Raw genomic sequence first — 27,494 nt, 5'->3', positions numbered from 1 at the left:
TTAGGTACCGAGATGAGATCCTCAGACCCCTTGTGAGACCATATGCTGGTGCAGTTGGCCCTGGGTTCCTCCTAATGCAAGACAATGCTAGACCTCATGTGGCTGGAGTGTGTCAGCAGTTCCTGCAAGAGGAAGGCATTGATGCTATGGACTGGCCCGCCCGTTCCCCAGACCTGAATCCAATTGAGCACATCTGGGACATCATGTCTCGCTCCATCCACCAACGCCACGTTGCACCACAGACTGTCCAGGAGTTGGCGGATGCTTTAGTCCAGGTCTGGGAGGAGATCCCTCAGGAGACCATCCGCCACCTCATCAGGAGCATGCCCAGGCGTTGTAGGGAGGTCATACAGGCACGTGGAGGCCACACACACTACTGAGCCTCATTTTGACTTGTTTTAAGGACATTACATCAAAGTTGGATCAGCCTGTAGTGTGGTTTTCCACTTTAATTTTGAGGGTGACTCCAAATCCAGACCTCCATGGGTTGATAAATTTGATTTCCATTGATCATTTTTGTGGGATTTTGTTGTCAGCACATTCAGCTATGTAAAGAAAATAGTATTTAATAAGATTATTTCATTCATTCAGATCTAGGATGTGTTATTTTAGTGTTCCCTTTATTTTTTTGAGCAGTGTAATAGTTATGTAAAGCAGACAGATACAGAGAGCTAGTAGCATGGATGGTTTGACCTGGGACTGTTTTCAAATGGGAAAAAGGATGCCAGTATCTAGATCAAGCTCAATTACAATTTGCTGATAGATGGACTTGGAATTTGAATTACACATACTAACAACTGCTTCACGCCAATATGACATGTCAGTGTTTATTGATATAAAATTAGCAGCATTGGGACAGATAGATATGACATTCATAGGTAGGTTCTGTATCCATAGGATACTATCCTACATTTCTATATTATATTCATGGGACTTTCTTTCCTTTTATACAGCATATTAATAGAAAACAGTATTTCATATGGTATTCCATAATTTGGAATGGAATACCATATGAAATACTGTTTTCTATGAATATGCTGTATAAAAGGAAAGAAAGTCTCACTCTATATAGGCTCCCAACAGTTGAATGGGAAAACCTAACAAGCAACATTAAACTTTCAGCAACACAGGGTCCTAAGAATATACTGACATTCTATCTGAAAGATATATTATAGAATCCAGATCCACATGCAGTAACATTCATAGAATTAGAATGAATAGAACAGGAACTCCCATTCAGGTCGGGAGGTTTCAATCCCTTCTACTCATTCTGTTACTATGGTTATATTCCATCAGCTCTCCCCATGCTATTTCATCCTGTGGGGGGTTGTTGCCCTCAGTAACAGTCATGTTGTGGGGGGTTGTTGCCCTCAGTAACAGTCATGTTGTGGGGGGTTGTTACCCTCAATAACAGTCATGTTGTGGAGGGTTGTTGCCCTCAGTAACAGTCATGTTGTGGGGGTTGTTGCCCTCAGTAACAGTCATGTTGTGGGGGGTTGTTACCCTCAGTAACAGTCATGTTGTGGGGGGTTGTTGCCCTCAGTAACAGTCATGTTGTGGGGTGTTGTTGCCCTCAGTAACAGTCATGTTGTGGGGGGTTGTTGTCCTCAGTAACAGTCATGTTGTGGGGGGTTGTTGCCCCTCAGTAACAGTCATGTTGTGGGGTGTTGTTGCCCTCAGTAACAGTCATGTTGTGGGGGGTTGTTGCCCTCAGTAACAGTCATGTTGTGGGGGGTTGTTGCCCTCAGTAACAGTCATGTTATGGTGGGTTGTTACCCTCAGTAACAGTCATGTTGTGGTGGGTTGTTACCCTCAGTAACAGTCATGTTGGGGGGGTTGTTGCCCTCAGTAACAGTAATGTTGTGGTGGGTTGTTACCCTCAGTAACAGTAATGTTGTGGAGGGTTGTTACCCTCAGTAACAGTCATGATGTGGGGGGTTGTTGCCCTCAGTAACAGTCATGTTGTGGGGGGTTGTTGCCCCTCAGTAACAGTCATGTTGTGGGGGGTTGTTGCCCGCAGTAACAGTCATGTTCTGTGGGGTTGTTACCCTCAGTAACAGTCATGTTGTGGTGGGTTGTTACCCTCAGTAACAGTCATGTTGTTGGGGGCTGTTACCCTCAGTAACAGTCATGTTGTGGGGGGTTGTTGCTCTCAGTAACAGTCATGTTGTGGTGGGTTGTTGCCCTCAGTAAGAGTCATGTTGTGTGGGGTTGTTGCCCTCAGTAACAGTCATGTTGTGGGGGGTTGTTACCCTCAGTAACAGTCATGTTGTGGTGGGTTGTTACCCTCAGTAACAGTCATGTTGTTGGGGGCTGTTACCCTCAGTAACAGTCATGTTGTGGGGGGTTGTTGCTCTCAATAACAGTCATGTTGTGGTGGGTTGTTGCCCTCAGAAACAGTCATGTTGTGGAGGGTTGTTACCCTCAGTAACAGTCATGTTGTGGGGTGTTGCTGCCCTCAGTAACAGTCATGTTGTGGGGTATTGTTACCCTCAGTAACAGTCATGTTGTGGGGGGTTGTTACCCTCAGTAACAGTCATGTTGTGGGGGGTTGTTACCCTCAGTAACAGTTATGTTGTGGTGTGTTGTTACCCTCAGTAACAGTCATGTTGTGGGGGGGTTGTTACCCTCAGTAACAGTCATGTTGTGGAGGGTTGTTACCCTCAGTAACAGTCATGTTGTGGGGTGTTGCTGCCCTCAGTAACAGTTATGTTGTGGGGGGTTGTTACCCTCAGTAACAGTCATGTTGTGGGAGTTGTTGCCCTCAGTAACAGTCATGTTGTGGGGGGTTGTTGCCCTCAGTAACAGTCATGTTGTGGAGGGTTGCTGCCCTCAGTAACAGTCATGTTGTGGGGGGTTGTTGCCCTCAGTAACAGTCATGTTGTGGAGGGTTGCTGCCCTCAGTAACAGTCATGTTGTGGGGTGTTGTTGCTCTCAGTTACAGCCATGTTGTGGGGGGTTGTTGCCCTCAGTTACAGCCATGTTGTGGGGGGTTGTTACCCTCAGTAACAGTCATGTTGTGGGGGGTTGTTGCCCTCAGTAACAGTCATGTTGTGGGGGGTTGTTGCCCTCAGTAACAGTCATGTTGTGGAGGGTTGTTGCCCTAAGTAACAGTCATGTTGTGGGGGGTTGTTGCCCTCAGTAACAGTCATGTTGTGGTGGGTTGTTACCCTCAGTAACAGTCGTGTTGTGGGGGGTTGTTACCCTCAGTAACAGTCATTTTGTGGAGGGTTGTTACCCTCAGTAACAGTCATGTTGTGGGGGGTTGTTACCCTCAGTAACAGTCATGTTGTGGGGGGTTGTTGCCCTCAGTAACAGTAATGTTGTGGGGGGTTGTTGCCCTCAGTAACAGTCATGTTGTGGGGGGTTGTTACCCTCAGTAACAGTCATGTTGTGGGGTGTTGTTGCCCTCAGTAACAGTCATGTTGTGGGGGGTTGTTGCCCTCAGTAACAGTCATGTTGTGGGGTGTTGTTGCCCTCAGTAACAGTCATGTTGTGGTGGGTTGTTACCCTCAGTAACAGTCATGTTGTGGGGGGTTGTTGCCCTCAGTACAGTCATGTTGTGGAGGGTTGCTGCCCTCAGTAACAGTCATGTTGTGGGGGGTTGTTACCCTCAGTAACAGTCATGTTGTGGGGGGTTGTTGCCCTCAGTAACAGTCATGTTGTGGGGGGTTGTTGCCCTCAGTAACAGTCATGTTGTGGGGGGTTGTTACCCTCAGTAACAGTCATGTTGTGGGGTGTTGTTGCCCTCAGTAACAGTCATGTTGTGGGGGGTTGTTGCCCCTCAGTAACAGTCATGTTGTGGGGTGTTGTTGCCCTCAGTAACAGTCATGTTGTGGGGGGTTGTTGCCCTCAGCAACAGTCATGTTGTGGGGGGTTGTTGCCCTCAGTACAGTCATGTTGTGGAGGGTTGCTGCCCTCAGTAACAGTCATGTTGTGGGGTATTTTTGCCCTCAGTAACAGTCATGTTGTGGGGGGTTGTTGCCACTCAGTAACAGTCATGTTGTGGGGGGTTGTTGCCCTCAGTAACTGTCATGTTGTGGGGGGTTGTTGCCCTCAGTAACAGTCATGTTGTGGGGGGTTGTTGCCCTCAGTAACAGTCATGTTGTGGAGGGTTGTTGCCCTAAGTAACAGTCATATTGTGGGGGGTTGTTGCCCTCAGTAACAGTCATGTTGTGGGGGGTTGTTACCCTCAGTAACAGTCATGTTGTGGAGGGTTGCTGCCCTCAGTAACAGTCATGTTGTGGAAGGTTGCTGCCCTCAGTTACAGTCATGTTGTGGGGGGTTGTTACCCTCAGTAACAGTCATGTTGTGGGGGGTTGTTACCCTCAGTAACAGTCATGTTGTGGGGGGTTGTTGCCCTCAGTAACAGTCATGTTGTGGGGGGTTGTTGCCCTCAGTAACAGTCATGTTGTGGGGGGTTGTTGTCCTCAGTAGCAGTCATGTTGTGGGGGGTTGTTGCCCTCAGTAACAGTCATGCTGTGGGGTGTTGTTGCCCTCAGTAACAGTCATGTTGTGGGGGGTTGTTGCCCTCAGTAACAGTCATGTTGTGGGGGGTTGTTGCCCTCAGTAACAGTCATGTTGTGGGGGGTTGTTGTCCTCAGTATCAGTCATGTTGTGGGGGGTTGTTGCCCTCAGTAACAGTCATGTTGTGGGGGGTTGTTGCCCTCAGTAACAGTCCGGGGGCAGGTTTGTTCACTCTGCTGTTTCCCCAGATGTATGATGTAGTCATCATCCTCTACTGCCACACAGTCGAGGTCATTTATAATAGTATGCAATGACCTCACCTGACTGAACAGTGTTTGTTGTGGGGTTCTGTGTTCGTATGTTCTTTGTTGGGTATTGAATGGTTAAGATGCTTTGAAAGGCATGGGGGTGTATATATATATATACAGTGGGGAAAAAATGTATTTAGTCAGCCACCAATTGTGCAAGTTCTCCCACTTAAAAAGATGAGAGAGGCCAGTAATTTTCATCACAGGTACACGTCAACTATGACAGACAAAATGAGATTTTTTTTCTCCAGAAAATCACATTGTAGGATTTTTAATGAATTTATTTGCAAATTATGGTGGAAAATAAGTATTTGGTCAATAACAAAAGTTTCTCAATACTTTGTTATATACCCTTTGTTGGCAATGACACAGGTCAAACGTTTTCTTTAAGTCTTCACAAGGTTTTCACACACTGTTGCTGGTATTTTGGCCCATTCCACCATGCAGATCTCCTCTAGAGCAGTGATGTTTTGGGGCTGTCGCTGGGCAACACGGACATTCAACTCCCTCCAAAGATTTTCTATGGGGTTGAGATCTGGAGACTGGCTAGGCCACTCCAGGACCTTGAAATGCTTCTTACGAAGCCACTCCTTCGTTGCCTGGGCGGTGTGTTTGGGATCATTGTCATGCTGAAAGACCCAGCCACGTTTCATCTTCAATGCCCTTGCTGATGGAAGGAGGTTTTCACTCAAAATCTCACGATACATGGCCCCATTCATTCTTTCCTTTACACGGATCAGTCGTCCTGGTCCCTTTGCAGAAAAACAGCCCCAAAGCATGATGTTTCCACCCCCATGCTTCACAGTAGGTATGGTGTTCTTTGGATGCAACTCAGCATTCTTTGTCCTCCAAACACGACGAGTTGAGTTTTTACCAAAAAGTTCTATTTTGGTTTCATCTGACCATATGACATTCTCCCAATCCTCTTCTGGATCATCCAAATGCACTCTAGCAAACTTCAGACGGGCCTGGACATGTACTGGCTTAAGCAGGGGGACACGTCTGGCACTGCAGGATTTGAGTCTCTGGCGGCGTAGTGTGTTACTGATGGTAGGCTTTGTTACTTTGGTCCCAGCTCTCTGCAGGTCATTCACTAGGTCCCCCCGTGTGGTTCTGGGATTTTTGTGATCATTTTGACCCCACGGGGTGAGATCTTGCGTGGAGCCCCAGATCGAGGGAGATTATCAGTGGTCTTGTATGTCTTCCATTTCCTAATAATTGCTCCCACAGTTGATTTCTTCAAACCAAGCTGCTTACCTATTGCAGATTCAGTCTTCCCAGCCTGGTGCAGGTCTACAATTTTGTTTCTAGTGTCCTTTGACAGCTCTTTGGTCTGGCCCATAGTGGAGTTTGGAGTGTGACTGTTTGAGGTTGTGGACAGGTGTCTTTTATACTGATAACAAGTTCAAACAGGTGCCATTAATACAGGTAACGAGTGGAGGACAGAGGAGCCTCTTAAAGAAGAAGTTAAAGGTCTGTGAGAGCCAGAAATCTTGCTTGTTTGTAGGTGACCAAATACTTATTTTCCACCATAATTTGCAAATAAATTCATTAAAAATCCTACAATGTGATTTTCTGGATTTATTTATCCTCAATTTGTCTGTCATAGTTGACGTGTACCTATGATGAAAATTACAGGCCTCTGTCATCTTTTTAAGTGGGAGAACTTGCACAATTGGTGGCTGACTAAATACTTTTTCCCCCACTGTATATATATATATATATATAGAGAGAGAGAGAGAGTGAGAGAGAGAAGAGTTTTGTGGGGGAAGGGATGTGTTTTAAGCTGTTTCTGACTTGAGGCATGAGCAGAGCTGAGCTGGGGAGGCGTGCGTGCCATCGTGCCAGAGATGATGCAGATAGAGCCTTTCTTTTAATCAGAGAGTCAGAGCTCACATAAACAATTCAATGGCTTTATGGCCACTGTCTGATGACTATATGGCTGAGTAAATCCACATTTATTCAGGGTGGAGATCGTCTACTGTACCACTGGGTTTCTGTGCCATGATATAGACTATGTAATGAGGCTCTATTGTCATGCCATTTCATGCCAGTGATGATCCTCCCCTCTCACTGACTAGCCAACCAGGAGCATTTCGTTTTATTCTGTACGTAAAGCCGAGACACTCCATTTAGTATGATATGTTACATTTCGTATGGTATTTATTATTTGTGGATGTCCATCACCCATTTCATATGATACACTACAGTACATGACCAAAAGTATGTGGACACCTGCTCATCGAACATCTCATTCTAAAATCATGGGCATTAATATGGAGTTGGTCCCCCCATTGCTGCTATAATGGCCTCCACTCTTCTGGGAAGGCTTTCCACTAGATGTTGGAACATTGCTGCGGGGACTTGCTTCCATTCAGCCACAAGTGCATTAGTGAGGTCGGGCACTGATGTTGGGCGATTAGGCCTGGCTCACAGTCGTCGTTCCAATTCATCCCAAAGGTGTTGGATGGGGTTGAGGTCAGGGCTCTGTGTAGGCCAGTCAAGTTCTTCCACGCCGATCTCGACAAACCATTTCTGTATGGACCTCGCTTTGTGCTAGGGGGCATTGTCATGCTGAAACAGGAAAGGGCCTTCCCCAAACTGTTGCCACAAAGTTGGAAGCACAGAATCGTCTAGAATGTAATTGTATGCTGTAGCATTAAGATTTCCATTCACTGTAACTAAGGGGCCTAGCCCGAACCATGAAAAACAGCCCAGACCATTATCCCTCCTCCACCAAACTTTACAGTTGGCACTATGCATTGGGGCAGGTAGTGTTCTCCTGGCATCCGCCAAACCCAGATTTGTCCGTCGGACTGTCAGATGGTGAAGCTTTACACCACTCCAGCCGACGCTTGGCATTGCGCATGGTGATCTTAGGCTTGTGTGCAGCTGCTCCGCCATGGAAACCCATTTCATGAAGCGCCCGACGAACAGTTATTGTGCTGACGTTGCTTCCAGAGGCAGTTTGGAACTCATTAGTGAGTGTTGCAACCGAAGACAGATGATTTTTACGCTCTACGCACTTCAGCACTTGGCGGTCCCGTTGTGTTAGCTTATGTGGCCTACCACTTCGCAGCTGAGCCGTTGTTTCTCCTAGACGTTTCCACTTCACAATAACAGCGCTTACAGTTGACCGGGGCAGTTCTAGCAGGCGGTGCCACAGTGAAAGTCACTGAGCTCTTCAGTACGGGCCATTCTACTGCCAATGTTTGTCTATGGAGATTGCATGGCTGTGTGCTTGATTTTATACACCTGTCAGCAATGGGTGTGGCTGAAATATCCAAATCCACTCATTTGAAGGGGTGTCCACAGTATGTTACGAATTACAATTCGTATTATATGTTACGAATTTGCAAAATGTACAATATGTTACAGAATTCACAATTTTCGAAACGTATGATATGCTACGAATTCTAGATAGGTGGCTAACATTAGCTAGCTGGCTAACGTTAGCTAGGCTAGGGGTTAGGGTTAATGTTAGGGTTAAGTTTAGGAGTTAGGATAAAGGGTTAAGGTTAGGGTTAGGGGAAGAGTTAGCTAACATACTAAGTAGTTGAAAAGTAGCAAAAAAGTAGTAAGTAGTTGAAAAGTTGTTAATTAGCTAAAATGCTAAAGTTGTTCGTGATGAGATTTGAACTCGCAACCTTTGGGTTACTAGACGTTCACGTTATACACCCACCCATCTACCCCAACCAACCACCCTACTTTCATTTTTGCCTTAAATAATCATCTGTCTTATGTAACCATACCAAACGAATTTGAGGGTCCCGGATTTACATTTACTATGTTACGTCTAGTCTATGAGACCAGGCTGGACTAGCTGTAGTTCAGCACTATGGTGTCTACTGCCTACCCCAACCCTACTGTGGTGAGATATTTTATTTTCACATTTTATTTTTTCAGTAAAAACATAAGAAAGTAAAAAATTCAGTCCCATCCCATCTTTAACATGGATTAAAAACGATAGCCGCAGTCTAGAACCGAAAGGCTTACCAATCGGCTAGCCACTCATTGTCAATTGAATGATATGTCCCAACCAGCCTCCACCACAGATCCAGGGCTGTATGTGTCAAGCTTCTCAGTGTAGGTCCCCCCTGTCCTTATTTATCGTGATCTAAAAGGCAAAACCGATCCTAAATCAGCACTCCTACGCTTGGTACAAACTGTTAGATATTTGTGATCCCGATAAACGCTCCTGAAAGGGTCATTTAATGGGTTTCCAGAAGACACAGAGCTGTCCTCCTCCTCTCCTCAGACGTGCCAGCTGGAAGTCCTATGTCCCATCTGACATTAGACAGCATGGAACAGGCATGGAGGAATGGAGCTCTGAACTGTTCAACACTGACGGATGGCCCAAACAAAAATCTGTCACTGAAGGAGTCAAATTAATAATAAACCTCAAACAGGCCTGTTTACTGTAGCTTGTTGCTATGACAGCAGGTTACCCGGGGAGACTGTTTGGCTTTATAGGCTTTTGTTTAGCAGATTGATCACCACAGCAATGGTTGTTTGTGTTTGTGTTACTATGCACGACGACGTCTGAACGGAGAAGCAGAATGGTGTATAGTCATATTAAACAGCCGTACGCATGGCCCCTCGGTGGGGTGGATGTGATTGGTTGAGCTATAATAACACCTGACATCATGTTGATGACTACTATGTATCCCAAATGGACCCTGGTCGAAAGTAGTGCACCATATAGGGAATAGGGTGCCATTTGGGACATAGCCCTAGTAGAAAGCAGAACATGGAACACCAGAAAATCTAAAAACCCTTGTCGCAGAGAAGTTCACTTTCACACATAAACACATCGTCTGTCTCTGTCAAGGTAGTGCCGAAGACGCTTCTCCCTGTGTTTATCTGTAGAACACACCATTACACAGCAGGGCCATCATTCTCCTTTGAAGCTCTCAAACTGTGATGAGGGGCATTCAAATGACAAGCCAAATCATGTCTCGAGTGGCACCCTATACCCTTTATAGTGCACTACTTTTGATCAGGGCACTATATAGGGAAAAGGGTGTCATCATATTTATGATGTGACACGAAGACAGAGGTCAATGTCAACAGCAGCAGAATTCTCTCACTGAATTCCACAGACTCTTCACTCTGTGACATCTGTACTTTGGCATTTCTAAGTGGCTGGTTGGTTGTTTTACATTTCAGGAAGAAATCCTGTCGCACCATCACGTTTGACGAGTTCAAGGCAGCGGTGGGAGAGCTGGCCAGAAAGAGATTCAAGGAGAAAACGGGAGAGGAGGCGGAGGGGGAGGTCTTTAGGATGATTGAGGGGAAAAAACCTGTCATTAAAGGAGTCACGGTAAGGTCCCAAAGCAGCAGGAAATGACACCCAATAGTACTGACTTTAGATAGGAATTAATACAGTATATAGATATGCTACAGACCAATATGAGTTTGTCCGAGCCAGAACGGCCCATAGGGCCCATTCTGTAGCGTGATGCAGCTTGAGGCACCAGTACCAGTACATCCCCTGGATAGGATGCTAGTGGCCACTGTGATGTGTATATAGAAACAACTGCTGGGTATGACTCAGGGATGCATCCCAAATGGCACTCTAATCCCTTTATAGTGCACTACTTTTGACCAGGGCCCACAGGGTGCCATTTGGGACGCATTCTCAGAACAAACTCAAATCATTATCGTGCATGACCTTTCTTTATGTGACTTTCTTTCTGTCCACAGAGAGCGGTGGCTTCTCCGACCGTGTCTCGTCTGACGGACACCACCAAGTTCACTGGGTCACACAGGGAGCGCTTTGACGGGAGTGGCCGTGGGAAGGGGAAGGCAGGTCGCGTGGACATGGTGGACACATCCGGGTATGTCGCAGGATACAAACACCATGGGTCATATGAGAAGAAAGTCACCAAGCCCGCCGGGCCCCCTGGAGCCGGGCCCCCTGGAGCCGGGCCCCCTGGAGCCAGGTCCCCTGGAGGAGGGCCACCTGGAGCCAGGCCCCCTGGAGGAGAGCCCCCTGGAGCCAGGCCCCCTGGAGGAGGGCCCCCTGGAGCCAAACAAGTGTGAGGACAGTAGGAAAGAAACAAACAAACAGAAACCTAAGACCAACTACTAGGATAATACTTTTCTAAAGAAAGAACTCCATGAAAGCACAACAAAAATATAGGATTTCATATTTTCCCAGCCATCTTGTGTTTTCATTTTGCGCGTGGGATGTTTTGAGTTCCTCTCTTTCTGTGGTGTGTGAGAACTGGAAAACTGTTTACATCTATTTTTACATAGCTATCAGCAGCTGGTACATTCCAAACAGATAGCAAGTTACTGCCAAACGTTAAAATGAACCCACCAACCAACAAGGGAAACCAACTGCTTTGCTCTGTATTTTTGAAACCTCTTTACTGTGATAGGGCCTTAACATATTTATTATAAGCACTATGAATAACACGATGCCAAGAATAACTAAGAGAAGAGGGAAGAAAGGGTTCGCCAAATTGTTTAACAAAATTGCACTTTGCTATGGAAAGGCTATAGCTTCTTTTGCTATATTTAGTTGAAGAAATGCATCCTTAATTTCATACTTTTTTTATAGTTAGATTTAATGTTTATTGGCGTAAATTGGTGAAGTAGATATACTGATAGTTTGTTAGATTGATCATACCATCTTCAATATCAACGATCTGCCTTTCCTCTGGTCAATGAAGTCTGCTGTATGAGTCTTCATTTACTGTCTAGCTGTCTGTCTGTTCTCCTTTATAGTTCATCATAGTTTACACATATTGATGACTACATAGTTTGCCGTTCAGTTGTTCTTAAAATAACTCAACCTTGAACAGGATATGTACAGTGGGGAAAAAAAGTATTTAGTCAGCCACCAATTGTGCAAGTTCTCCCACTTAAAAATATGAGAGAGGCCTGTAATTTTCATCATAGGTACACGTCAACTATGACAGACAAAATGAGAAAAAAAATTCCAGAAAATCACATTGTAGGATTTTTAATGAATTTATTTGCAAATGATGGTGGAAAATAAGTATTTGGTCAATAACAAAAGTTTCTCAATACTTTGTTATATACCCTTTGTTATCAATGACACAGGTCAAACGTTTTCTGTAAGTCTTCACAAGGTTTTCACACACTGTTGCTGGTATTTTGGCCCATTCCTCCATGCAGATCTCCTCTAGAGCAGTGATGTTTTGGGGCTGTCGCTGGGCAATACGGACTTTCAACTCCCGCCAAAGATTTTCTATGGGGTTGAGATCTGGAGACTGGCTAGGCCACTCCAGGACCTTGAAATGCTTCTTACGAAGCCACTCCTTCGTTGCCCGGGCGGTGTGTTTGGGATCATTGTCATGCTGAAAGACCCAGCCACGTTTCATCTTCAATGCCCTTGCTGATGGAAGGAGGTTTTCACTCAAAATCTCATGATACATGGCCCCATTCATTCTTTCCTTTACACAGATCAGTCGTCCTGGTCCCTTTGCAGAAAAACAGCCCCAAAGCATGATGTTTCCACCCCCATGCTTCACAGTAGGTATGGTGTTCTTTGGATGCAACTCAGCATTCTTTGTCCTCCAAACACGACGAGTTGAGTTTTTACCAAAAAGTTATATTTTGGTTTCATCTGACATTCTCCCAATCCTCTTCTGGATCATCCAAATGCACTCTAGCAAACTTCAGACGGGCCTGGACATGTACTGGCTTAAGCAGGGGGACACGTCTGGCACTGCAGGATTTGAGTCCCTGGCAGCGTAGTGTGTTACTGATGGTAGGCTTTGTTACTTTGGTCCCAGCTCTCTGCAGGTCATTCACTAGGTCCCCCCGTGTGGTTCTGGGATTTTTGCTCACCGTTCTTGTGATCATTTTGACCCCACAGGGTGAGATCTTGCGTAGAGCCCCAGATCGAGGGAGATTATCAGTGGTCTTGTATGTCTTCCATTTCCTAATAATTGCTCCCACAGTTGATTTCTTCAAACCAAGCTGCTTACCTATTGCAGATTCAGTCTTCCCAGCCTGGTGCAGGTCTACAATTTTGTTTCTGGTGTCCTTTGACAGCTCTTTGGTCTTGGCCATAGTGGAGTTTGGAGTGTGACTGTTTGAGGTTGTGGACAGGTGTCTTTTATACTGATAACAAGTTCAAACAGGTGCCATTAATACAGGTAACGAGTGGAGGACAGAGGAGCCTCTTAAAGAAGAAGTTACAGGTCTGTGAGAGCCAGAAATCTTGCTTGTTTGTAGGTGACCAAATACTTATTTTCCACCATAATTTGCAAATAAATTCATTAAAAATCCTACAATGTGATTTTCTGGATTTTTTTTTCTCATTTTGTCTGTCATAGTTGACGTGTACCTATGATGAAAATTACAGGCCTCTCTCATCTTTTTAAGTGGGAGAACTTGCACAATTGGTGGCTGACTAAATACTTTTTTTCCCCACTGTAGAAGTTCTGTGTCTTCTTGTCTTTAGATACGTACAGTACCAGTCAAAAGTTTGGACACACCTGCTCATTCAAGAGTTTTTCTTTATTTTTACTATTTTTTACATTGTAGAATAATAGTGAAGACATCAAAACTATGAAATAACACTTATGGAATAATGCAGCTCTGGATAAGAGCGTCTGCTAAATGACTAAAATGTAAATGTAAATATAGTAACCAAAAAAGTGTTAAACAAATCAAAATATATTTGATATTCTTCAAATAGCCACCCTTTGCCTTGATAATACCTTTGCACACTCTTGGCATTCTCTTAACCAGCTTCACCTGGAATGCTTTTCCAACAGTCTTTGAAGGAGTTCCCACATATTCTGAGCACTTGTTGGCTGCTTTTCTTTCACTCTGCCGTCCGACTCATCCCAAACCATCTCAATTGGGTTGACGTCAGGGGATTGTGGAAGCCAGGTCATCTGATGCAGCACTCCATCACTCTCCTTCTTGTTAAAATAGCCCTTACACAGCTTGGAAGTGTGTTGGGTCATTGTCCTGTTGAAAAACAAATGATAGTCCCACTAAGCCCAAACCAGATGGGATTGGCATATCGCTGCAGAATGCTGTGGTAGCTATGCTGGTTAAGTGTGCCTTGAATTCTAAATAAATCACAGACAGTGTCACCAGCAAAGCACCCCCACACAATAACACCTCCTCCTCCATGCTTTACGGTGGGAACTACACATGCGGAGATCGTCCGTTCACCCATACCACGTCTCACAAAGACACGGCGGTTGGAACCAAAAATCTCCAATTTGGACTCCAGACCAAAGGACACATTTCCACCGGTCTAATGTCCATTGTTTGTATTTCTTGGCCCAACAGGTCTCTTCTTCTTATTGGTGTCCTTTAGTAGTGGTTTCTTTGCAGCAATTCGACCACGAAGGCCTGATTCACACAGTCCCCTCTGAACAGTTGATGTTGAGATGTGTCTGTTACTTGAACTCTGTGAACCATTCCTGTGGCGGTCCTCATGAGAGCCAGTTTCATCATAGCACTTGATGGTTTTTGCGACTGCACTTGAAGAAACGTTCAAAGTTCTTGAAACTTTCCAGATTGACATGTCTTAAAGTAATGATGGACTGTCATTTATCTTTTCTTATTTGAGTTGTTCTTGCCATAATATGGACTTGGTCTTTTACCAAATAGGGCTGTCTTCTGTATACCCCCCCTACTTTGTCACAACACAACTGATTGGCTCAAACGCATTAAGAAGGAAATAAATTCCACAAATTAACTTTTAAGAAGGCACACCTGTTAATTGAAATTCATTCCAGGTGACTACCTCATGAAGCTGGTTGAGAGAATGCCAAGAGTGTGCAAAACTGTCATCAAGGCAAAGGGTGGCTATTTGAAGAATCTCAAATATAAAATATATTTTGATTTGTTTAACACTTTTGTGGTTACTGCATGATTCCATAAGTGTTATTTAATAGTTTTGATGTCTTCACTATTATTCTTCAACGTAAAAATAGTAAAAATAATGAAAAAACCCTTGAATGAGTAAGTGTGTCCAAACTTTTGACCAGTAGTGTATATCATATGAATGATAATAACATTTAATTTTAGTTCATTCTACTGTCAGATATCAAGTTTGTTATCTATGAGTCAACTTCCCTTTCTTGTGCATCTTGCTTTTATTAATGTTCTGTGACGTTATATCGGTACTGTACCTTATGTATTTACAACACAAGGAGAAGAATGATGCTCAGAATGATTTGATATCCTAAGGCCACGTCTTATCTTGTTCATTCTGAAACCCTCATCAATTATTTACACCCAACATATTAAATAAGATAATAGGTCCATGACCCTAAAATTATTATCTCTAATCATTAATCTAAATCACACACACCGTTTTGCTAACGCTCCACAGTTCGTTCACACTATGTTGGTTGTATTAGCTTGACCTCTGCAACTAAGAGGTGAGCTGGGGTGTTCAGGTTTGTATTGTTCAATATTTAACTGATATGATATTGCTATGCCGTCAGATTTATATAGTTCTAATATATTGGTGGTAAGAGTGTGTATATTTCTAAACGTGGCCGCATGGCTTAATTTAAGACACTGACTGCATTTATGTTTTTCTGTCTATTGCTGTATCTTATGCATGATGTAGTGGAATGATACTACGTTTGATTTGGAAGTTACCATTAACAATAGGAAACATAGACAACATATTTCAGATGTCTCATTTGAACTGCTGTGTTAGTGACTCAGTTTTAGTGACTTGCTCTGCTCCTATGTTCTGGTAGAGTAGTCAGACCAATGGAATTAAAACAAAACTACTTAATTTTGAGAGGACCAAGTTGTGGTTAAATTGTGAGTGTACAGAGACCATAGAGATCCTATAAACGACTATGGTATTGACTAACATGTCAAGAATTTATCAAAGGGACATTTGTGGCCAAGGAGTTGGGTGACATTATCAGGTGATATTATCATTGAACAAAACTTCCAACAGTATTATTAACCATAGATTATATAAAATCAATAGCTTGGTGGAACCAGCCTGATCGCTGCATTCACTATGAAATAGAACCATGAAATAGAATGGTAAACCAGCTATCAGGCTGGTTCCACCAGGCTACAAAATCAATGCCAGCAATTTGAATTGTGTCAAATCGATGCATATCAAACTAGAACGTTTACGTTCTAAATGAAAAAGACTGATATGCCATAGCTACTACAGTTAGGTACATATGACTAGTGACTCCATCAGTATTGCTTGTGACCCTTGAACTCTTGTCTTTGAAGAAGTTTTAGAAAACCTTTTAGTTGAAACACTGTTATTCTGACAATTTCTATGGCACACATTCAACAGAATACAAAAGCAGGGTAATATAGTACTGTAATATTTGATGGAAATACTGTATGGGGGTAAAGGGGATGGGCAAAGAAGAAGGCTTTTGTAGGACATTTATTTTTCCAGCATAATGATGACGTCCTCTTCCTTTCATACTGGCCACCCTACCTTACTGTATGTAGCCTCTGCTGACCAATAAGACTCACGCATTGATTGAGATCAAACCAATACCCGTTAACTAGTGGAATCGTAGTCGCTTTAGTATGATTTGTGTTGTGTGCTTAATGCCAAATACTGTGCACCTTTCGTGTGGAGGAGCAATACTGTCTTATTTTTCCTAAAATAACTTGTTAATGTACTATTATTGGTTCCTGGTGCATGCTTTGTGTTTTGGTTCTTGTTCTCGAGACCTGTGTGTTCATGATTTGTAGCATTATTGAAAATAAAAACTCCCCATCCCAGAGAATCATAGGTGTGTTTCTAATTTACTCTACTGGTCTGATTACTTATTGAGGGGATCAGTTGTCTCCTCTACTGATCTGATTACTTATTGAGGGGATCAGTTGTCTCCTCTACTGGTCTGATTACTTATTAAGGGGATCAGTTGTCTCCTCTACTGGTCTGATTACTTATTGAGAGGATCAGTTGTCTCCTCTACTGGTCTGATTACTTATTAAGGGGATCAGTTGTCTCCTCTACTGGTCTGATTACTTATTGAGAGGATCAGTTGTCTGTTATTACCTCCCGTCTGGACGGAATCCTAACTTACATTTTATATTATTATTCGTTTTTTCCTTGCCAGAAGTTCAGGACCATAAAGGACACACTAACCACAATTCAGATCCCCATGCCAGTGTGACTGACAAGCTACATTCATACTGATCTGGTTTAAGTGTAAGAGTGTGTGTGTAGGCATCTCTTGAACCCTGAGGCAGAAATAAGGCCACGGTGCAGCTGTAATCTAGACGCATCCATTCCACCACGGCCGTGATAAGCAGATGGAGAGAAGAGAACTGACCTCAGAACCAGGCTACATACAGATCTGGCTGGGGGAGGCCTCATCTAGCCACTGACTCAGGAAAAGGTTTCATTCCAACTACATAGGTTCCATTTGGGACGCACACCATGCCTGTTCTCTCCTCATATGTCATAATAATACATTATCCCCAAAATATGTTCTACCGAGACAGGCCTTACTTGCTAGAACTGACCCCAAGCAGCATTGTGTTTAGTGAAGAAGCTCTTTCCCCACTTCAGTTTCCGTAAACAACACAAAGGCAGAAACACCTTTAACACAATAAATACTTTATCATTTAAACATGTCTAGAGTCATAAATATTGAGATTGTAAAGGGTGTGTAAAGGTGTGGATAGTAGATCGTCAGTAAGGAACAGTGTAAAGGTGTGGATACAGTCAGTAAGGAACAGTGTAAAGGTGTGGATACAGTCAGTAAGGAACAGTGTAAAGGTGTGGATAGTGGATACAGTAAAAGCATGATGATATACAGAAGTTTTAAAAAAAAATTATGACAAGTTTACGTGCTCAAAATTAATCCCAAAGCGTCAAAAGAACAGTGTAAATGCTGGCACCAGTATATATAGAGCTAAGATGAAGGAATCTGGTGCTGGTGCTCATTCAGCAGGACAATGTTGTGGAACGTTCAGATAGGAATGTTAGTTCTACATTTCTCTCTGACATCATGTAAAATAAGGAATCAGCTCTACTCATGACATTTCTACCTGCAATGTTCCATAACATTTAGCTACTGAACATGGCCCTGGTGTTGTAGTTGTAGGCCTGCTGGTTGTTGTAGTTCTGACGTGAAGCTGCCCCTCCCTCTCAGAGCCGTCTCCCAGTCCCCTCCAGTTCTCTCAGCAAACGCTCATTAGTTGCAACCAGTGACCTGCAGCACAAACACAACACCATTTAGTCACAAACACTAACAAGCACTTTATTCACCCATTGGGGTATAGTCTTTTATCTTTATATTAGAATAAACAATCTGGCATCTCTTATAATGAATATCTCATTAGGTTGCTTTTAGTCAGACCGTGTTAAGATTTGTATTATCCCAAGTGTCAAGGACTTTTACTGTCCCTAGAGTGGTTGAATGCTTTTCTTAGCTCCAGGTGGTACTGGACATAGTGTAGTATCTTAGCTCCAGGTGGTACTGGACATAGTGTAGTGTAGTATCTTAGCTCCAGGTGGTACTGGATATAGTGTATTATCTTAGCTCTTGGTGGTACTGGACATAGTGTAGTATCTTAGCTCCAGGTGGTACTGGACATAGTGTAGTATCTTAGCTCTTGGTGGTACTGGACATAGTGTAGTATCTTAGCTCTTGGTGGTACTGGACATAGTGTAGTGTAGTATCTTAGCTCTTGGTGGTACTGGACATAGTGTAGTGTAGTATCTTAGCTCTTGGTGGTACTGGACATAGTGTAGTATCTTAGCTCCAGGTGGTACTGGATATAGTGTAGTAGCTTAGCTCCAGGTGGTACTGGACGTAGTGTAGTGTCTTAGCTCCAGGTGGTACTGGACGTAGTGTAGTGTCTTAGCTCCAGGTGGTACTGGACGTAGTGTAGTGTCTTAGCTCCAGGTGGTACTGGACATAGTGTAGTGTAGTATCTTAGCTCCTGGTGGTACTGGACATAGTGTAGTATCTTAGCTCCAGGTGATACTGGACATAGTGTAGTATCTTAGCTCCAGGTGGTACTGGACATAGTGTAGTGTAGTGTGTGCTTACCTATGGTTATCCTGCAGCATATCTGCCAGCTCCTTGACTCTCTCCCCCTCCTGGACCTTCTCCCTCAGCTCTGATACCTTCCTCCTCAGCTCATCCACCTCTGCCTGCCTCTCTGGAGAGAAAGACACCACAGTTAGTTAGCACATGATGCTAGCAGCAATAGAAATTCACATGGACCACAGTTAGCACATGATGCTAGCAGCAATACAGAACCACATGGATCACAGTTAGTTAGCACATGATGCTAGCAGCAATACAGATCCACATGGACCACAGTTAGCACATGATGCTAAAGCTGCAGCAATACAAATGCACACTGACACGCAACATCAACAGATATAACAGACTGAAATCAAATCAGATTTGTGGAACATCTTGCATTACTCTTACATGTGCTCTACTTCACGGTTACATGTGATCTATGTCACGGTCAGATTCTGCCCAGTATAGTGACCACTGACCAGGTATATCAAAAAGCTGCTTTTATTTCACTCACCACATATCTCAGTGTTAGGTGAACTTTTCATCATAGAGTTGAGATATTGTTGTTCTAATTTGATCATCTGTTTCTGTAGAGAGATGTTATCGTCCAATAGTATCCTCAGCTGCTCATTCACGCTGTCCTGCAATCAATCAAAAGACATTGAACATAATTCCATCCATCCATTCTCAACTCTTTGTGGAGTCAGGGTCTCATGCATTTTCAAACATGAGGTAATATCATTGAAGATGCTGCTTTGAACAGTCTGAAGCTTACAACAGACATGCGTGCTTCTTTCAGCTGTGTAGTTAGTCTATGGGTCTCTGTCCTGTGTTCTTGGTCTCGTATCTCTGCCTGCTCCTTCAGCTCTTCAACGTTCCCTCTCAACGTCCTGACCTCGTCTTCTCCACTGGAGATGTCTTGTTCCATCATGGAGAGGATCTGGACTGCCTGAGCTGGAGGTAGGTCAGATAAATACTAGTAGACCCAGATTCTCCATTAAGCAGGTAAGCTATACAGTACATGGGGGGTTCATACTCACAGAGGAAGTTGTGGTCATGGTTCAGTGGCCTCTCCCCTGTCCAGTGCTTGTCCACTAGGCTCAGCAGCATCTCCATTGGTTTCCTATAGCTTCCCTAGGAGATAGATTTGATACAATTACAAATGACTGGTTATAATGAACAGTAAGATCTAGGATGGATGAATGGTACGGTAGGGGAGGTGGGTTTTCTCTAGGATTAATGAATGGTACGGTAGGGGAGGTGGGTTTTCTCTAGGATTAATGAATGGTACGGTAGGGATAGGTGGGTTTTCTCTAGGATGAATGGTACGGATAGGTGGGTTCTCTCTGAAATGTCTCACCTTCTGTTGCTTGGCATGTTTCTGTGGTGAGGTGGAGCCCCCTGCTGTCTGCTGAGTGTTATGGTAGGACAGTCTGGGAGGGTGCAGGATGGGGTTGGAGGCATCAGAGCTATTTGGACAGAGACTTCGTGGACTGGGGGGGCGGATCTTCACTAAGGAAGACTTAGGCTGGTCTGCTTGATCTAAAGGAGGATGAAGCCAGTGCAAAATACTCTGAATGTTGTATTAGGATATCACAGGAGGTTGGTGGCACCTTAATTGGGGAGGACAGACTCGTGGTAATGGCTGGAGCGGAAGAAGTGGAATGGTATCAAATAAATCAAACATATGGTTTCCATGAGATTGATGCCATTCCATTTGCACCGTTCCAGCCATTATTATGAGCCGTCCTCCCCTCAGTAGCCTCTACTGTAGGACATTCATGCCACATGGTTTGTGTGACAGCTGTGACACCAAATTTCTCAGAGAGGATATTCAGAGTGTGATCTCACCAGGATGAGGGGTGAAGTGGCCCTTGGCTGTGACTCTCAGGTGTTTGGGGAGTTTCTCTCGCTCCTCCCGTCCAGAGCTAGCCCCGCTGTGTTTCTCTACACAGGGGTTAAAGGTTACCCTCGGCCCCTCTGACGTTTTCAACGAGGAGGAAGAACCTTTCATTCGAGATCCTTCTCTTAAACGTAGACCATTGGACTGGGAATGACAAGCTGATCATATGCACATTTTAGTGGTAGACCAAAATGAATGTAACTAGTTAAACATGCAATTCATCAAGTGCTGAATGAAATCAATTAAGGATAAATCTCTGAAATCTTGCCATAAATGAGCAAAATCCCCCATGTTCCTAGGCAAAACTAAAGAACATCTGAACACTTTTGTCTCCCCCTGGTGGACTTTCCTTACACTAACAGTCATGGTGTACATCAAGCTCCAATACCAATTCATACTGTCATTTGTCAATGTAAAAAATAATGTACTATTCTGTGATGAAACAACAAACTCACACTCATCTTTGATCTGACTCTGGGACTCTGGTTCCTTGTGGAAAGAGCCAGTAAGGAACAGAGGTTCACTTTGGTCCCAGTTGCTCTTAGCAACAAGGTTCAACACTATGTCATCGTTGTCATCCAGGACAGAGAGCTTCTTGGTCAGGCGATTTACTGAGGCCAACCTCGGCTTACTGCTCCTGGAAGACACCAATCAAACACTTATTACATCACAACATAGCAGTATTAGAAGAATATTGTATAATACAATCTATAACACTGTAATATGACAGTTGTTACACTGTACAGACTATTGGAAACAATGCCTTATAAAGAACAGTTTACTTGTTAAAAAAAAATGACATCTGAAGTATGTCTTTCCTGATGTTTTATAATAATACAAATCAATATTGAATGAAGACAAGAGACCTTGGTGCGCAAACAAGACCTCCTTACATTAGCAAGCTGATGTATTAACACTGTGTAGAGTACAGTACCTCTGGTCCGTGATGTCTGTCTAACCCTGTAGTGTACAGTACCTCTGGTCAGTGATGTCTGTCTCTGAGGAGCTCATCTGTTGGGGTCCGAGCGCAGAGTCTGAGGAGAAATGCATGATTGAAACTCTTCTCTCACTGTCCCTGACTGGACAGTCATCTGCAGGAAAAAACAATAAGAAAACAAACATCACATTTCAGATTGGTAAGAAGAACTATCTAACAGCAATATCATTGGACAGCCAATCGGACTCAAGATTAAAATATGGTAGCTATAGGTACCAAGCTTGCGAAGGTTGGACAGTGCGTGCACCAAGTACAGGCGGTAGTGTGGATCTGTTTTAGCCAGAGGGTTGAGCCTCAGGTCCAGCTCTCTCAGAGCAGTCAGCTTGCAGAGCACTTTGACCTCCTGAAGGGAGGGAATGCTGTTGTAGTACAAGTTCAGCCTCTCCAGCATCTTCAAGTGTTGGACCCCCTATAAATGAACAAACATAGAAAGAAACAAATGTGACTTACACATTCAGTGTGTGTCCCAAATGGCACCCTATTCCCTACATAGTGAACTACTTTTGCCCAGAGCCCTGGTCAAAATAATGCATACTATATGGGGAATAATAGTCTCCCGAGTGGCGCAATGGTCTAAGGCACTGCATCGCAGTGCTAGCTGTGCCACTAGAGATCCTGGTTTGAATCCAGGCTCTGTCGTAGCCGGCCGCGACCGGGAGACCCATGGTGCGGCGCACAATTGGCCCAGCGTTGTCCAGGGTAGAGGAGGGAATGGCCGGCAGGGATGTAGCTCAGTTGGTAGAGCATGGCGTTTGCAACGCCAGGGTTGTGGGTTTGATTCCCATGGGGGGCCAGTATAAAACAATTATTATTATAATTGTATGCACTCACTAACTGTAAGTCGCTCTGGATAAGAGCGTCTGCTAAATGACTAAAATGTAAATGTAAAATATGGAATAGAGTACCATTTTGGACGCAAGAAGATCTACACATTCAGACTTCAGTCACCATGTACTGTATACATTTGTCTGTGGAGAGACATCTCACCTCGACAGAGATTAGTGCATTACAGGAGAGGTTCAGGGTTTTCAAACGGACAAAGTTCTTTAGTGAGATTCCCAGATGTCTGATTTTCTCCTTGTACGAGCCTGGGAGGCTCAGTGATCTCACATCCGCTGTAAAGTGGTCATGAATGTTAGTAGCCAGCAAGCAGAGTAGAGTTGTTGGGTAGTTGTAGACCCATTGTAACGTTGTCCATCTTTCGCTAGATAACTAGATAGCTACCTGTTGCCAGGTAAATGCAAAGTACTGTTTAGCTGGCGAGCTAACGTTAGCATTGATAAGCTATTAATGGCAGTATAAAACGTTTTTTAAATCAAACTCATCATATATCTAGGCTGCCAATTTACAAGCTACAAGTGTCAAAGATATTACCAAGGCAGTGGTGATTTAGATGTAGCTTCTCTCGTATCCACTCCTCTGTTATTGTTGTCAATAGCGCCGCCATATTGTTCGAATTTGGTGGAAGATCGAGCCGAGCATGCGCAGTTCTTTAACGTCTGGGAACGCCCACATCCTGGTACTGCTTGCCTCACGTGTTCAAACAAGCGAACAGAGACAGAGGTAAGATTGAGTGAAAACGGATATTTTTCAGCTCACATATTAAAGTTTCAATCTTGACTTTGGTTACATCAAGAGTATAAACGTGGCTAGTAACCTGAAACATAGCTGTTTACAATGTTAACACTGTACACATTGCTACGGTGCAAGACAAGTATCCTAGCAAACTTTCAACAGTGTTTTCTCAACTTTGGTATGGGATTCCACAGTTTAATTGCAGATATCTTACAACTTCTCTTTCACAAATCCCATTCAATTTCTTCACATCAAATGAACAGGGTGATTCTCTAACTGTAGCGTTGGATTTGAGTCCTCTCTTACCAGTCCTCAAGACCAATGGCAGGCTCTCTGACAGAGTTGATCACAGCATGTTCCAACATCACACTGTCAGTCTCTGCTCTGAACACAGCATATCAGCTCTTCAAGGTAATTTTAGGATATATTGGTGTTCACTTGAGTGATTAAACCATTCTCCACCCCTCATCACTCCTCAATCTGACTGTTCCCTCATCTCCCTCTTTCTCTTGTAGGACCACAGAGCTCCAGCGGTGGGTTTCTTCCTGCTTGGTCTCTCCTCAGGCCTCTGCACCCTACCTTTCTCCATCAGCCCATACCTGACCTCTATACAGGGGGTCCTGGAGTGGGCTGACGAGGTCCTGGCTCCACCACTGCTCTCCTTCGGCTTCCTGTGACTCAGCGAAGACCGCAACACAGCCAACATCCTCCTTATTGGCTCAGTTCTCCTCCCGGTGTTCTGCGATTGGCTGTCAGCGGACGAGTTGATGCTGATGTCACGCTGCCTGGTGTTGTCAGCCCTCTCCTGCTCGCTCACCGTGTTTCTGTTTGCGGGAAACGCTGTCGGGGCCCTGGGTTGTGTGGCCCTCAGCCTGCCCCAAATGGTGGCCCCCAGGGTGGGGGTCAAGACTCTGGCTCCCCTTGTCTCTCCAGGGGCGACTGTGGGACTGCTTAAGTGGCTCCTGAAGGGCTCCATGGCTGTAGGGTGCTGGGCCTCTGAGAAGGCGCTTAGCAAGTACCTGTTGGAACTGAAGGAATTGGACTCACCATTTTAACTTGTTACATTTACATTTTAGTCATTTAGCAGACACTCTTATCCAGAGCGACTTACAGTTAGTGCATACATTTTCATACTGGCCCACCGTGGGAAACGAACCCACAACCCTGGCATTGCAAGCGCCATGCTCTACTGACTGAGCTACAGGGGAGTTACCACTGTAACACAGGGTTTTCCTAAACTCGGTCCTCGGGAACCCATGGTTTTATTTTCTTCCCTAGCACTACACAGCTGATTCAAATAATCAACTAATCATCAAGCTTTGATAATTTGAATCAGCTTTGTAGTGTTAGGGCAAAAAACTAAACGTGCACCCCTTGGAGTCCCGAGCATCGAGTTTGGGAAACGCTACTGTAACATCACTGTAACAGTTACTCACTGTCTGAACAGATCAATGGTCCCTCACACATGATAGTGACTGATAGTTAAGTTGATGTGGTCTCGTGATGTGCACATAGAGCTACTGACAGAAGAGAACGAGATGGATGGTCTATTTATTTTGTCCTACAGGGCCTTGCCTCATAGAAATAGAATGAATAGAACGGTCTTGGAACCTCTGGCGATTTGACTGGTAAAGTCAATCACTGGCCAATCACCTTTACAATTCCTACTGGCCAATCACCTTTACAATTCCTACTGGATGAGGAATAGAAAAACTGTATGGTTGAAAGAGATGGGGCAAAAGGAGTGGCTAATAAGTCTGTGTAACAATGCCACTGTGAGTCGAGAAGCAGGTGCAGGTGAAACGTTTAATAAAACTTGAAACGAGACAGCGTAACAGTGGCGATATAGCATAAACACAGGAACAATACCGACTGAGGACTAAACGTAAGGGAGGGACATATAAAGGGAAGGTAATGAGGAAGGTAATGGAGTCCAGGTGTGAATCATAATGATCTGCAGGTGCGCGTAATGATGGATGCCAGGTGTGCGTAATGATGAATCCCAGGACCGGTGGTTAGTATTCCGGCGACGTCGCACGCCGGAGGGGAGGAGCAGGAGTAGACGTGACAGTCTGGCTGCACGTCTGACTGGTTGACTTACTGTAAATTGAGAAATTATGTGACTAAACTCAACAAAAAGAAGAAGAAACTCTATTATGAAGCCAAAATCAATGATATAAAGAATGATGGGAAAAAAACTTTGGAGTACTTTAAATGAAATTATGGGCAGAAAGACAAATTCAACACCATCTTTCATCGAAACAGATGGCTTATTCATCACAAAACCATTTGATGTTGCCAATTATTTTAATGATTACTTCATTGGCAAAGTGGGAAAACTTAGGCAGGAAATGCCAACAATGAACAGTGAGCCATCGTATTCATGCATAAAAAAACAAATACTGAAAGAAAAGCATTGCAAGTTTCAATTTTGTAAAATTAGTGTGGGAGAGGTGGAAAAAGTATTGTTATCGATCAATAATGACAAACCTGGCATTGACAACTTAGATGGAAAGCTACTGAGGATGGTAGCTGACTCTATAGCCACTCCTATCTGTAATCTGAGCCTAGAGGAAAGTCTTTGTCCTCAGGCCTGGAGGGAAGCCAAAGTAATTCCGCTACCCAAGAATGGTAAAGCGGCCTTTACTGGTTCTAACAGCAGACCTATAAGCTTGCTGCCAGCTCTTTGCAAACTGTTGGAAAAAATTGTGTTTGACCAAATAAAATGCTATTTCTCTGTAAACAAATTAACAACAGACTTTCAGCATGCTTATAGGGAAGGGCACTCAACATGCACTGCACTGACACAAATTACTGATGATTGGTTGAAAGAAATTGATAATAAGATTGTGGGAGCTGTACTGTTATTTAAGTGCAGCCTTTGATATTATTGACCATAACCTGTTGTTGAAAAAACGTATGTGTTATGGCTTTTCAACCTCTGCCATATCGTGGATTCAGAGCTACAGTGAGGGAAACAATTATTTGAACCCCTGCTGATTTTGTACGTTTGCCCAACTGACAAAGAAATGATCAGTCTATACTTTTAATGGTTGGTTTATTTGAACAGTGAGAGACAGAATAACAAACAAACAAATCCAGAAAAACGCATGTCAGAAATGTTATAAATTGATTTGCATTTTAATGAGGGAAATAAGTATTTGACCCCCTCTCAATCAGAAAGATTTCAGGCTCCCAGGTGTCTTTTATACAGGTAACGAGCTGAGATTAGGAGCACACTCTTAAAGGGAGTGCTCCTAATCTCAGCTTGTTACCTGTATAAAAGACACCTGTCCACAGAAGCAATCAATCAATCAGATTCCAAACTCTCCACCATGGCCAAGACCAAATAGCTCTCCAAGGATGTCAGGGACAAGATTGTAGACCTACACAAGGCTGGAATGGGCTACAAGACCATCGCCAAGCAGCTTGGTGAGAAGGTGACAACAGTTGGTGCGATTATTCGCAAATGGAAGAAACACAAAATAACTGTCAATCTCCCTCGGCCTGGGGCTCCATGCAAGATCTCACCTCGTGGAGTTGCAATGGTCATGAGAACGGTGAGGAATCAGCCCAGAACTACACGGGAGGATCTTGTTAATGATCTCAAGGCAGCTGGGACCATAGTCACCAAGAAAACAATTGGTAACACACTACGCCGTGAAGGACTGAAATCCTGCAGCGCCCGCAAGGTCCCCCTGCTCAAGAAAGCACATATACAGGGCCGTCTAAAGTTTGCCAATGAACATCTGAATGATTCAGAGGAGAACTGGGTGAAAGTGTTGTGGTCAGATGAGACCAAAATCGAGCTCTTTGGCATCAACTCAACTCGCCGTGTTTGGAGGAGGAGGAATGCTGCCTATGACCCCAAGAACACCATCCCCACCGTCAAACATGGAGGTGGAAACATTATACTTTGGGGGTATTTTTCTGCTAAGGGGACAGGACAACTTCACCGCATCAAAGGGACGATGGACGGGGCCATGTACCGTCAAATCTTGGGTGAGAACCTCCTTCCCTCAGCCAGGGCATTGAAAATGGGTTGTGGATGGGTATTCCAGCATGACAATGACCCAAAACACACAGCCAAGGCAACAAAGGAGTGGCTCAAGAAGAAGCACATTAAGGTTCTGGAGTGGCCTAGCCAGTCTCCAGACCTTAATCCCATAGAAAATCTGTGGAGGGAGCTGAAGGTTCAAGTTGCCAAACGTCAGCCTCGAAACCTTAATGACTTGGAGAAGATCTGC

The 27,494-nt window shown here is 44.1% G+C and overlaps 2 protein-coding genes across 3 annotated transcripts in view; one reads left to right on the top strand and one right to left on the bottom strand.

Annotated features, from left to right (window-relative positions):
- LOC311112361 (tubulin polymerization-promoting protein-like) overlaps positions 1-11,577 on the top strand; it is a 24,219-nt gene extending 12,642 nt beyond the window's left edge. Inside the window, exons 4-5 of the mRNA XM_084155447.1 lie at positions 9,945-10,098; positions 10,482-11,577. Coding sequence (XP_084011573.1) covers positions 9,945-10,098; positions 10,482-10,820 — 493 coding nt within the window. The 3' untranslated portion in view covers positions 10,821-11,577. The remainder of the gene's footprint in view (positions 1-9,944; positions 10,099-10,481) is intronic.
- Positions 11,578-17,335: 5,758 nt separating this feature from the next.
- Positions 17,336-23,136, bottom strand: LOC311106531 (centrosomal protein of 72 kDa-like). 2 transcript variants are annotated; one of them, XM_084148893.1, is made up of 12 exons: positions 23,047-23,134; positions 22,660-22,787; positions 21,889-22,081; positions 21,652-21,766; positions 21,131-21,312; positions 20,624-20,833; positions 20,133-20,314; positions 19,813-19,906; positions 19,548-19,726; positions 19,287-19,413; positions 18,791-18,902; positions 17,336-17,947 (listed from the first exon to the last, which is right to left on the bottom strand). In XM_084148893.1, exons 1-12 carry the CDS (start codon positions 23,117-23,119, stop codon positions 17,884-17,886), a joined length of 1,659 nt encoding a protein of 552 aa, XP_084005019.1. In that variant the 5' UTR covers positions 23,120-23,134; the 3' UTR covers positions 17,336-17,883. The 2 variants fall into 2 exon arrangements, with proteins under 2 accessions (XP_084005019.1, XP_084005020.1); XM_084148894.1 differs by lacking the exon at positions 22,660-22,787 and having other exon boundaries at positions 23,047-23,136.
- Between the last annotated feature and the right edge of the window lie 4,358 nt (positions 23,137-27,494).

The sequence above is a fragment of the Coregonus lavaretus genome, assembly GCF_964263955.1.
Source record: "Coregonus lavaretus genome assembly, chromosome: 3".
NCBI classification, from domain to species: Eukaryota; Metazoa; Chordata; class Actinopteri; order Salmoniformes; family Salmonidae; genus Coregonus; species Coregonus lavaretus.
Note: the sequence above shows the minus strand (reverse complement) of the source record. Positions and strands in the feature narration are given on the sequence as shown.

What these genes read in the sequence shown, in the direction of transcription:
- LOC311106531 (XM_084148893.1), bottom strand. Translation starts at nt 23,119, where the DNA reads ATGGCGGCGCTATTGACAACAATAACAGAGGAGTGGATACGAGAGAAG. An exon ending in GAGTCAGATCAAAGATGAGT is followed by an intron (nt 20,834 to 21,130) that starts GTGAGTTTGTTG and finishes GCATATGATCAG; the next exon opens with CTTGTCATTCCCAGTCCAAT. An exon ending in CCACTTCACCCCTCATCCTG is followed by an intron (nt 20,315 to 20,623) that starts GTGAGATCACAC and finishes ATCCTCCTTTAG; the next exon opens with ATCAAGCAGACCAGCCTAAG.